Source organism: Prionailurus viverrinus, chromosome D1, assembly GCF_022837055.1.
Source record: "Prionailurus viverrinus isolate Anna chromosome D1, UM_Priviv_1.0, whole genome shotgun sequence".
Classification (NCBI taxonomy): Eukaryota; Metazoa; Chordata; class Mammalia; order Carnivora; family Felidae; genus Prionailurus; species Prionailurus viverrinus.
This window is the reverse complement of record NC_062570.1, coordinates 21,175,305-21,188,666: the sequence shown is the minus strand read 5'-3', so window position 1 is coordinate 21,188,666 and position 13,362 is coordinate 21,175,305. Positions and strand designations below refer to the sequence as shown.

At 38.0% G+C, this 13,362-nt stretch overlaps 1 protein-coding gene across 1 annotated transcript; it reads right to left on the bottom strand.

The window, feature by feature from the left end:
* Positions 1–697: 697 nt before the first annotated feature.
* On the bottom strand, positions 698–1,639 carry LOC125177284 (putative olfactory receptor 10D3). Its single transcript, XM_047879454.1, has one exon. It carries the CDS (start codon positions 1,637–1,639, stop codon positions 698–700), a length of 942 nt encoding a protein of 313 aa, XP_047735410.1.
* Between the last annotated feature and the right edge of the window lie 11,723 nt (positions 1,640–13,362).

Sequence of the window (13,362 nt, the reverse complement as noted above, 5' to 3'; positions counted from 1 at the left end):
TCGACCATAAAACCTAGTTTTGTTGAATGGCCAGAGAGAGACTGTGATAGAATAGAGTGAGGCATACATTTTGGAAGGAAGGGAGGGAGCAGAGAAGGAAAGGAGGAAGCAAGAAAGGGAGGAAGGGGTGAGGACGCAGGGATGGAAGACAGTCCATAGCCTCTAAAAACTTGAAGCTTTATGGTAACTCGTCAAACCAGAGTTCCAACAAGGACAGATTGTTCCCGGTGGAAAAGATACATTGTTTTGGCAAATTAAAAAAAGAAAAGGCGGGGCACCTGGGTGGCTCAGTTGGTTAAGCTGCAACCCTTAACTTTGGATCAGGTCATGATCCTTTGGTTTGTGAGTTCAAGCCCCACGTCGGGCTTGCACTGACAGTGCAGAGCCTGCTTGGGATTCTCTCTCTCTCTCTCTCTCTGCCCCTCCCCCATTCTCTTTATTTCTCTGTCTCAAAATAAATAAATAAACTTTTTTTTAAGTTGTTTTTTTTTTTTAAAGAGAAAAGCCTGGGTTAATCTGGAAAGTTTCCATGTGGGACTGAAGTAGAGGCTCAGCTGACCCCTACATGTTGGCTGTCAGGACTCCTGAGAAACGACTGGTAGTAACTTTGCCCAGCTCGCTATTTGGCAACAGTCTGGTTCTCCGAGTAGTGGATCCGAAGCAACTCCCCAAAGAATTTCAGAGAGGAATATCCCCTCTACCTTCTTTCTATCCCAGAAATGTGGACCACTTGAGTGAATACTTGCCTCAAGGCCAATTTCACATCCTTGTTTCTCAAGGTGTAAATCAAAGGGTTAAGGGAAGGAGTGACAATGTTATTTAACACCTGAATAACAGAATCTAGCCAGGGGCTGGAAGCGGGCCTGAGATAGATGAGCATCACTGGACCATAAAACAAGAAGATTGATATCAGGTGGGCACTGCAGGTTGAAAAAGCTCGGCGCCTGCCTGCAGAGGTGCCGATTTTCAGTATGGAAATGACGATGTGGCCGTAGGAAGTAAGGATAAGGAGAAAGCATGTCAGAGTCACAACATCCACGTTAGTAAAACTCACGGTCTGGGCTAGAGAGGTGTCTGCACAGGCCAGCGGCAGCAGCCCTGGGATATCACAGAAGAAATTATCCACCTCATTGGGGCCACAGAAGGGTAACTTAAAGACCAGAAACGTGAGGATACTTCCATGTAGACAGCCGCCCAGCCAAGTGCCCAACATCCAGCCGGTACGCACCCTGTGGCTCATGATGACTGTGTATCGCAAAGGGTGACAAATAGCCACGAAGCGGTCATAAGCCATCACCGTGTACAGGAAGCACTCAGTGCCACCCAGGAAGTGGTAGAAGAAGAGCTGGCAGGCACAGCCCTGGTAAGAGATGGTCCGGCTTGGCCCCATTAGGTAGAGCATCATTTTGGGGGAACTCACTGAAGGGAAAAATATGTCAAACACAGACAGGTTTCCCAGGAAGAAATACATGGGGGTGTGCAGGTTAGAGGAAACCAGAATGGTGAGGAAGATGAGCAGGTTCCCCAGCAAGGTGAAGAGGTAGAAGGCCAGAAAGAGGACAAACAGCATATTCTCCAGCCCTTCAGTATTTGGAATTCCCAACAGGGTGAACTCCGTCACAGAAGTGTAGTTCTGCATGTTTGTGCCTCGGGGGGTCCTGGAAAAGTACAGTGGTAATCGTGATGTGAGACCACAAATAACTGTGAAAATCTCTTCCGAATAGAACTCTTTCTGAGGTGGTGGCTACAAGCAAAGGGAGGTCAAAAAGGGAAAGGAGACCCACGCTAAATCTGGCCTTGGAGCTAAGTCATATGTCACATTTGGCCTCAGTTTTTTCATATATTAGATTAAGTAGCAGAATAATTTATCTTTATAGTTGGCAACCACTCGCAGGAATCAACTCTTTCTAAATTTATTTATTTATACTGAGAGAGAGAGAGAGAGAGAGAGAGAGAGAGAGAGAATCCCAAGCAGGCTCTTCACTGTAAGCCAGGAGTCTGACATGGGACTCAAACCCATGAACCATGAGATCATGACCTGAGCCAAAATCAAGCGTCAGACACTCAATGGACTGAGCCACCCAGGAATCAGCTCTTGCTACCATTTTTATATAGTTTCTCCCAATCTGATTTGTTGTCATACAAACTGGCATGTTTCAGAATCCTCTCTTCCATGGAAAATTTGTCATCAGATGACAATCTTATTTTAATATCAGGATGTCATAATTAGTTGGTGGTAAATAGGCCAAACTGTGCATAATTGTGGTAAATAGGCCAAATATATGCACATAAAAATGTGAATCTACATAGAAAGGATACACACGTGCCTATTATTACTTTCCACAACACTCTTTCCATTCTCCACTGTTTATATTCAAGGAAAAAGTATACAATTCATATTTATTACTTACCCACACACATATAAAAATTGGACTGAATCTAGAAGAAGGCATTAGGTAACAGAAGATAATAGAAATAACTACTTCATCTCACTAAAAATGTATCTCTCTACAGCTAGACTTTATTTCTATACTACAGATCTCACAAATCTAAATTTCAATGACATTAATATCATTTAGCTTTATTAATTAATGTCAGTAGATAAACCTTTAAAAAAACCCCCTCAGTTATATTTTCAAAAGGACAGTATCTCCTGTTCACTTGTGTCCCATTTTATGTTAGGCTTCCATATCTGTCATTGGATATAACTGATTTCTCTCTGTGATCAATACTTGTTCATAGAAGATAATCTGATAAGTTTACACCAGTTTATAAATTGCTGATCTGTTACTGTTTCCTACATTATTTCCATTTCACAAGGATCAAGTCTTATGTTATGGATAAAAATCTCAGTAAGTAGAATTTCTGGAAAGATTAGAGAAATAGAGGAAACAGGACCTCTTCAGACCATTCTTGAAATCAATCTTTGTAGCCAGGACCCTGTAGAAAGCTTGTCCTGCTCCAAATGCTTGAGTGGGTTTTTATTCCAGCAAAAATAGAGAGACAAAAAGACTCTTTTGCAGCCCAGAGTGCAATTTAAACATTGAGCTTGGGCCATGGCAATCAATCTAATCTCACAAGCATTCATTTTTTATCAACATGCTAGACATATACAGATAAATAAAATAAAGTATTCTCCCTGTGAAAGTTCATCTAGAGTTATATAAAATTGGTTTATAACCCTCACTCTACCTCTACCACTTGCTAATGCTGGGGTCATAAGCAATTTACTTAACATCTCTGGGCCTCATCTCCTGCAAAAGAGTAATGCATCATAATATTGTCTGCCTTATAAGGTCTTTGTGAGGATTGAATGAGATAATGAGCATGAAATGTTTAGCTCAGTGCTTGGCACTTAGTGGTAAATGTTCAATATTAGTTTAACAACTAATTTCATCCATATAAGACTGTGATAGTGTAGGTGATACTATGGTAATAACAAAAGCAGATGTGATGAATATATAAAGTGGGCTTAAAAAAGGATCTGTGAGAGGGGCGCCTGGGTGGCTCAGTCGTTGAGTGTCTGACTTCAGCTCAGGTCATGATCTCGCGGTTTGTGAGTTCGAGCCCCGCATCAGCACAGAGTCTGGAGCCTGCTTTGGATTCTGTGTCTTGCTCTCTCTGCCCCTCCCCTGCTCATGGTCTGTCTCTCTCTGTCTCAAAAGTAAATAAAACGTTAAAAAAAATTACAAAAAAAAAAAAAGGATCTGTGAGATTTCAAAAAGCAGAGAAAACATAAATATAGTCAACTGATCTTTGAAAAAGGAGCAAAGGCAATACAATGGAGAAAAGGTGGTCTTTTAAACGAATGTATCTGGAACAAGAGGGCATCCATATGCAAACAAATAAATCTAGACACAGACTTTATATCCTTGACAAAAATTAACTCAAAATGAACCACGGACATGAATGTGAAACGCAAAACTATTAAATTCTTAGAAGATAACATAGGAGAAAATCTGGATGACCTTGGGTGTGTACCTTTTAGATACAAAACCAAAGGTACCACCCATGAAAGAAAACGAGGATAAGCTGAACTTTCATTATCATTTTTTAAAAGTCTGTTTTGCAAAAGGGCACTGTCAAGATAATGAGAAGATTAGCCACAGACTGGGAGAAAATATTTTACAAAAGACACATCTGATAAAGGGTCAACATCCGAATTGTATAAAGGACCGTTAAAAATCAAAAATAAGAAAACCAACAACCCAATTATTAATTGGGCCAAAGACTTTAATAGATGCCTCATCAAAGAAGAGGTACAGATGTCAAATAAGCATATGAAAAGGTGTTTTGCATCATATGCCATCAAGGGAATGCAGATTAAAACAACAATGAGATATTACTACAAACCTATTAGAATTGGCCAGAATCCAAAATAGTGGCAACACCCAATACTGGTAAGAATGTGAAGCAACAGGAACTTTCCCTCATTTCTGGTAGACATGTAAATTGGTGCAGCCACTTTAGAAGACGGTTTGGCAGTTTTTTACAAAACGAAATGTACTCAGGGCTCCTGGGTAGCTCAGTCAGTTGAGCGTCCAACTTCGGCTCAGGTCATGATCTCATGGCTCGTGGGTTCGAGTCCCATGTTGGGCTCTGTGCTGACCGCTCGGAGCCTGGAGGCTGCTTTGGATTCTGTGTCTCCTTCTCTCTCTCTGTTCCTCCCCCACTTGCATTCTGTCTCTCTTTCTCTCTCAAATATTAATAAAAGATCTTTTAAAATTTTTTAAAAAAACCCTAAATTTACTCTTACCATGTGATCCAGCAGTCATTCTCATTGGTATTTATTCAAAGGAGTTGAAAATGTATGTCTACACAAAACCCTGCACATGGTTGTTTCTAGAAGCTTTAGTCATAATTGCCAAAACTTGGAAACAGCTAAGATGTCCTTCAGTAGGTGAATGAGTAAATAAATAATGCTATATCCAGAATTGGAATATTATTCAGCACTAAAAAGAAATGAGCTATCAAGCCATGTAAAGATATGGAGGAATCTGGGGTGCCTGGTTGGCTCAGTGAGTTAAGCACCCCACTCTTGATTTAGGCTCAGGGCATGGTCTCACAGTTCATGAGACGGATCCCCACATCGGGCTCCATGTTGACAGTGCAGAGCCTGCTGGAGATCCTCTCTCCTTCTCTCTCTTCCCGTCCCCTGCTCATTTGCATGCAAGCTCTCTCTCTCTCTCTCTCTCCCTCTCTCAAAATAAATAAAATAAGCTTCAAAAGAAGATATGGAGGAATCTTAAATGCATACTACTAAGTGGAAGAATCCAATCTGAAAAGCCTACATACTGTATAATTCCAATTATGTGACATTCTGGAGACAGTAAAAAAAAAGTCAGTGGTCACCAGGGTTTGAGGACAGGGAAGGGATGAACAGGTAGAGCACAGATTTTTAGGGCAGTGAAAATACTCTGTGTGATACTATAATGGTGGATAGATGTCATTATATATTTTCAAAATCCATGGAATGTATAGAACTGAGTGTGGACCCCAGCGTAAACTAGGGGCTTTGAGTAATCAAGATGTGTCACTATAAAGGTTTATCACTTCACAAATGTACCACCTGGTGGGGAATGTTTGGTAATCGAGCAGGCTGTACATGTGCAGGGGACTGTGGTAGATGGAAAATCTCTGTATTTTCTATGCAGCTGTGCTGTGAACCTAAATTTCCTCTAAAAACATAAAGTCTTTCTAGGGGCGCCTAGGTGGCTCAGTCGGTTGAGCATCCGACTTGAGCTCAGGTCATGATCTCATAGCTCGTGAGTTCGAGCCCCATGTCAGGCTCTGCGCTGACAGCTCGGAGCCTGGAGCCTGCTTCAGATTCTGTGTCTCCCTCTCTGTCTGCCCCTAACCCACTCACATTCTGTCTCTGTCTCTCTCAAAAAAAAAAAAAAAAATTAAAAGAAAAATTTTAAATAGTGTCTTTCTTTAAAAAAGAAAAGAGAGAGACACCCAGATCAGGAAAATGCTATTTTCATTAGACCCACAACAGAGTATTATGTAAATATCCTGGCAAAATTAAAAGATCTCTCTATAGGCTGGAAGTGCATAAATTCTCCCTTTAATCTGAACCTTTCTGTTTCTAGATCAGCAACCAAATTCACAAAGATATCTGGTCCAAGCTTTGCCCTAGGCAAAAGTGTAAATTTCACAAATTACCTTATATCCACTTTCAAAATGCTTCTCAGTCCTCCCCTGCAATCCGCACTCAATGCCTCCTCTCCATCCAAACCTATTCTCAAGAAAGAATGTGACATCAGTCCAAAAAAAAATTTCTAAGGATAGATGTTGCATAATCATAAAGTCATTTGGAAAAGTACTGAATTCCCATCACAGAAGATTTTTAAGCAAAATCTATAGGCTCATCTCTCAGGGAAATGAACAGAGGAAGTATTCTCCTGCTGCAAAGAAGGCAGACAACATGTTTTCTTCCAACTTGAAATTCTACAATTTTATATTATTAACTTTTGATAAATTTTGTGTTGCACTATCACCACATTTGCATTTTAAGCCTTCGTCTTAAATGAAGGAATGAAAATATGCCTGTTGAAGGAAGTTCTCTTATCGATAAAAGAGTGGGCTGATATTGATAAGCTGTTGCAAGTGGAGATAATTTCTAATTTTTATACTCTCTGTAAAGCAGAATTCACAAAGATTCTATCCCCTTCGATATCCCACCGTCCTTCCACACACCATTCTCTGCCTTCTCCCCTTCATTTCTTTCAGTGCAGACTTACTAATGGGTCATTGAACTCAGCCACATATAAGAATTTTCTTAAGTTCCGTGATTCTCCTTCTTCAGTTGAGCAGGGAAATGACCGGGACAAATACAGAGTAGAAATAAGACACAGAGAATGGAAAGAGTCATAAAAGAAGAACATATGTTAAGTAGAAGCAGGTAAAGTTTTAGACACATGCCAGCTGATGGAAAACCCATCTAATATGATAGAGACGTTTTTCTGGCCTCTAGGCAAGAAGAATGTGTTCCTAAAGCTAAAATTCTATTTTAGCATAAGATGCCTTGAACCCAAGACACATACATTCCACGCTCAGCCCTGCTATGCAGTCTGGTCCTGAAATTCTGGATTTATATTTGCAAACGGGAGAGTTCCTTTTGAGACAGTATCTCCAGTGGCCCACTACTCACGTACTGAGCATGAATGAGCAAAGGGAATAATTAGGGCCTTCGTCTCTTTCCTCATGCCTCTCTCCCATCACAAATCTCATTATTTCATAATAACATATATTCATTGTAAAAGTAGCATTGCAACCTTATACGCCACTTGGTCAATATTCAAAAAAGCAAGACAATACCTTAACATTAGCAATGTTAACAGTTTAGTGTTTTCTTTCCAATCACTGAACCACGCGGTTATGGTATAGTTTTTTAAGTTTATTCATTGATTATTTCTGAGAGAGAGAGAGAGAGTGTGTGTGTACACAAGCGGGGGAAGGTCAGAGAGCGAGAAAGAGACACAGAATCCGAAGCAGGCTCCAGGCTCTGAGCTGCCAGCACAGAGCCCAACGCGGGGCTCAAGCCTGTGAACCCCGAGATCATGACCTGAGCTGAAGTTGGACGCTTAACTGCCTGAGCCACCCAGGCACCCTGGTTATGGTATATTTTTAACTGCTTCCAATCATACCACATATGCAGTGTTGCAAGTCTACCTTTTAATTTCTATTTTTAAATTAACAGTTTTCCTTGTACTTCCCAAAACAAGTAAAGCAGGTAGGCAGGTAGATAGGTATACATACAAGGTACACTGTGATGAAACTCTGAGTTCATACAGTTATCTATACTTGAGATCTTATTAAAACTAAGCTTACCTAGGGCACCTGGGTGGCTCAGTCAGTTCAATGTCTGACTCTTGACTTCAGCTCAGGTCATAATCTCAGGGTTCGTGAGCTCTTGTCGGGTTCTGGGCTGACAACAGGAAGCCTGCTTGGGATTCTCTCTCTCTCTCGTCTCTCTCTCTGCCCCTCCCCCGCTCATGCTCTGTCTCTCAAAATGAATAAATAAACTTTTTACCAAAATAAGCTTACCTAAATAGAAATGCTATAAAAATTATGAATATTACGGTTTTTTAAGATTATTGTCAAATTATGTACTTTGTTGGCAGTAGTGTTTAGGAGAGCCAGGTTTACCAGCATTACATAATAACGTTTTCAAAAGTTGTAAAGATTATTTCGTAAGCAACTGACAACCAACTATTTTTTAATATTCATTTCCAGTAACTCTTAAGGCTTAACATGTTTACAAGCTGTCTATTTATGATTTTTCCTTAAATCAACTGAAACAATGTGTTGATGTAAGGTTAGACAAATAGACAAATGGAATAAAAGAGAGAACACGAAAACATACTTCCTGGATATATGGATAACTGACGTTAAGTCAAAGGTGATACAGAAGATCATGCAGAAATTTTTTTTCAATAAATTATGCAACTTGATCAATAAGGAAAAGGGTTTCGTAAATTCAAATTTGTAAGGCAAACAGTGCAACTTGTCAAGTTAAATTGGGGAAAGTATTTCTGACCCAGATATAGAAACCAGTAACAACAAAGTAAACATTGATAATTTTTGTTGCTTTCAAATTGAAAATAACATTAAAAGACTAACAAAGAAAACCAAAAAGAAAAAGTGAAAGTCAGAGATGTTATTTACAGCACATATTACTAATAAGGACTCAGATTCAAAAATATGTAAAGAACTCCTAGGATACATATTTTAGTATTTTATTTTACTTTATTTTACTTTATTTCACTTTATTTTTAGTAAGTATATTGTAAAAGTAAGCAATCCAATATTAAAGCAGGCAAATGACTTGACCAGTTTTCACCAAAGAAGAAATGCAAATAGCCAATAAACAACAGCAAAAAATCTGCTCCATCCCTTGAAGAAATAAGGAAATGAAATTTTAAATTGCAATGAAATTTGCTTAAAGTAAATGTCAAAATCATCAATTACTGGAACTTTCACATTGCACAAAGGGAGTATAAATTTATAGAACCAAAAAAAAAGTTTATAGAACCACTTTAGAAAATAGTTTATCATTTTCATGTAAGGTGAGAGATACTTTCCTCATAAGACAGAGAGTTCTCTATAGAAATGCATACACATGTGGATCAAAATAATGTATGAGTATTCAAGGCAGAATTTTTTCAATAGCTAAAATGCGAACACACAAATGCCTCCCAAAAGTATGCTTTACAATGGAATAATACACATCAATATAAGGAATGAATTTACAGTGATCTATATCTATATGTACATGTCACTGCAACACAATTTTAAATAATAGAAAATGGACATTAAATAGTAGTACATGGTTCCACAAATATAAATTTTAAAAAGGCAAAGTTATTGTCTAGTTAACTTCAAAATTAATAAGAAATCAGAATTATTATAGATGTCATAATAGTTGAGTGGGAGAGGGCTGGCTTCAAGGAAAGGTCTGTGAAGGCTTCAAGGTTGCTGGCAACATTTAACTTCTTAACTTGGACGGTGGTAACATACGTGTTTGCTTGACAATAAACTTTAACTGTACATTTATGCTTATGCACTTTTATCTATATAAGTTATATTTCACAGCACAAGCAAATGACTACATTAGCAATTAAATACAATTTTAAAGTTTTATGTGATTTTAAGTAAATTAAAAATAAAAACAGTTTAATTAGAGGTTTCTCATTCTGACCTGTGATATGATAACAGGAACTGGGTTTATTCTCCCACCATAAATATAGAACTTGACCAAAAAATATATAAATGGGTATTTTCATCTATTGGACAACAGGCAGCACAAGACTGTAATCTCTGACAGAGGAAAAATAAATGTGAGCACTTACGCTGGGAGGCACGTTCTGGACCATGATATATGAAAAGAGATACTCTTGCTGAATATCAATTTGTCTTTCAGAAAATTGAAGAACTAAGATTTCCTATACATTCTTTGATTCCAGCATTAACTTTGATACAAAAACTAGTCAAAGACATTGCAAGAACAGAGCTACTGATTAATATCCTTTAGAAACACAGATGCAAAACTTCTTAACAAAATTTTATCAAATCAGGTCCTTTATATATGAAAAATAACTATACCTCATGATCAGGTGGGGTTGATTCCAGGAATGTAGGTTTGGTTTAACATTAAAATTCAAGCAATATATTTCACCATATTAACAAACTGAAAAAGGAAAGCTATAGTATCATCACAATAGATGCAGAAAATGCATTTGACAAATCCCCAAATGCATCCCAGATAAAAACTGCAGCAAATTAGGAATGGAAGGGTCAACTTATTAAAGAGAAAAACAAAAACAAAAAATTACAAAAAACCTTACACCTACCATCATACTTAATTTTTAAAAAGCAACATCTTCTGCCTAAGATCAGGACCAATACAAGGAGGTCCACACTCACCATTTCTCTTCAACATTATATTAGTTTCTAGAGGTAAGAAAAAGAAATAAAAGTCATCCAGATTATAAAGAAGAAGTAAACTATCTATATGTGTAGACAACATGATCATCTATCTATATAAAAAATCTGATGGAATATCTAAAAAAGCTATAAGAGCAAATGAATGAGTTTAGCCAAGTTGTAGGATATAACTATTATAAAAAATCAATTGGATTCCTATTTATTCACAATGAATAATTACCATTTAAATTAACATCAAGAAGGAGCGCCTGGGTGACTTTCGACTTTGACTCAGGTCAAGATCTCACGGTTCCTGAATTCGAGCCCCGCATCAGGCTCTGTGCTGACAGCTCAGAGCCTGGAGCCTGCTTTGGATTCTGTGTCTCCCTCTCTCTCTGCCTCTCTCCCACTCATGCTCTGTCTCTCTCTGTCTCTCAAAAATGAATAAACATTTTTTTAAATGTTAAATAGTGTCAAAATAAAAACTAGTGATAAATCTGACAAAAGATGTGCTAGAACCTGAACATGGAAATTATACAACGTTATTGAGAAAAAAGAGATACCCAGTATTCGTGGTCAGATATTGTTAAGATGCCAATTCCCCCAAATTGATGTATAGATTCAATGCAATTCTAATGAAACTGTCAGTGGGCCTTTTGGGTATGATTCTAAAATTTACACAGGCATATAAAAGACCTTGAATAGCAAAAACAATTTTTTAGGAACAATGACGTTGGAGAAGTGGTCCACTGGTAGCACAAGTTCAGGCCCAATGATGAACTTGTGTTTGTCACAAGTGCATGGGGCTCCGCCCTTCTCTAGTCTTTGTTAAAATATTACCAGAAGTCCCAAGAATGTGGGACCAAGAATGGGTGGCCTTAGCTTGCCTTTACCCGTGTGCAAACAACCACCAGCCCAGAATTCTTGATGGTTTCAAGTTCTGGCTCATTCAGCACCTAGAATGCCACTGGGTTTTAGTGAAATAAAAGGCTAAAAAGCTAAATCACTCCTTTCTTGTTCCTGAAGAGGATGAAAGTTAGCAAATGTCATTATCTCCTGAAGGAAAAAGGGACAGAGGAAGTTGTGCAGTATTCTTAACACACTTCGCTAAGTAATCCCTGAACACTAGCTGGGCAACAATAGGGGTTTGGGCCAAAGTGCTAATATAGGAGAGAAAATTAATGGGTGTCTACTTTTGGAAAGGAAAAGAAAATTCCTATGTTATGAAGATGACATGAGTGTATGTCTATATAATCAAAGAGAACAAAATGGAAGTTAATAGCTTTCGTAAGAGTATATAAAAGAAATTGGGTAGGAGTTTAAATTACCAAAATTGTTATCATGTATTTTATAGCAGCATTTTGAAATATATGAACTGGAGTTAAATTGCAAATAATTCTTGAAGTAGCCATTCAAGACCGCACTATGATTTTACCTTGATTATACATATACGCCTCATTCTAAATGGATAGCCCACGTGATAAAATTGTGTAATATGATAGGCTAATTGATAGAAATATTAATGTGGGAAGCTTCAATTCCTCAAAATTCATCCTATAGAGTCATACAGGTGGACATTTCTCTCAGAGAAAGGCTAGTAAGGCTACAATTTTCTTTCCCCCAAACCAACAGTGCTGTGGGCTTCTGCTGGTGTTAGATCAGGTTTTCTTGGTTTCACAAAGCCCTTTTCCTGATAACTAGGACATACATGAATTCTAGAAGAAAAGTGTATTTTCCCTCTCTTGAGTTATATTAATTCAAGATTTAAAAAAACCCACTTTCACAGAAAATGTGAATATATTCTAAGAAGGTACAAAGGCAGGAGTCCCTGAAAAGAGAGAAAATCTCTGAATCAGACAAGGTGAGGTAGCATCATCCATTCTGGACTAGAAACCTGCACAGCCTGCCAAGCCATGGAGGGAGAAAGTTTAATTAGTAAGATGTTTATCTAGTGTGAGTAGTACTCAGATCATCCCTGGAGCAAACTCCAGAGCTCCTGTTCATACTGGTCATAATGACTAGAAAGTAAAAAATTCATCAAGGAGACTACGAGCCTCACCAGAGAATTGTCCCTTTGGGGACTAAAGCCCATATTTTCTACCTTTGAATTTAAGGAAGAAATCAGAGAAAAGAACAAAACATTCCCAGGGCAAAGAATTCTCACACCCAGAGTGTCATTGTTATTTACTTTGGAAATTAATTTTGAGCAAAATAAAATGCTTTCTGGAATGGTGGCCCGTCATATATAAAACCAACTTCCAGGAATTTGAAAAAGAATTCTGAGTGTTTATCATAATGGGGAAGCATTATCTTCACCCATGAGGACTCAAGGGTGAAGGCAGTATCTCCTGAGATATCAAATTAATTTTAAGCTCTGTTGTTTAAAATGTTTGTTTCTCTGGCTTGTTTTTTGTGGTTTCACATACGCAAGAAGAAGCATCCTAGTCATCAAAGACTGAGAGTTTCTTTTAATGTTGAATTTTGCCTCATGAGCCAAACCTTAGCTGTAAATTGGTAAGCAGCAAAAATTGGCAAAACTTAGCGCTTTCCATCATTGGGAATTGTGGGGTGATTATGACGTATTTATGTTTATCATTTTGTTTTTCTTCTTCTTCAGCTTTGGCTTATATTGACTAGTCATGGCTGCCAGGCCAACTTTGCACAGTTTTATAAAACACTCAAAATTTTATAAAATCACAGTCAATAAAGGGCTTTCTCTGTAAACCTTAGCATTACAACTCTGAGTTGAAACAATAGAAAATTCTGTTTTTATCATATACACCAAAATAGAAACACATTGCTGACATGACTCTATATACCAGAAACACCTTAGAAATCAGTAAAGATTTCTACCTTTTCTACCAGAGAGGCCCAGGTGTCCAACCAGATTTCTCTTCATTTCTTCATGACTATTTGTTTTCTCTTTGAATATAT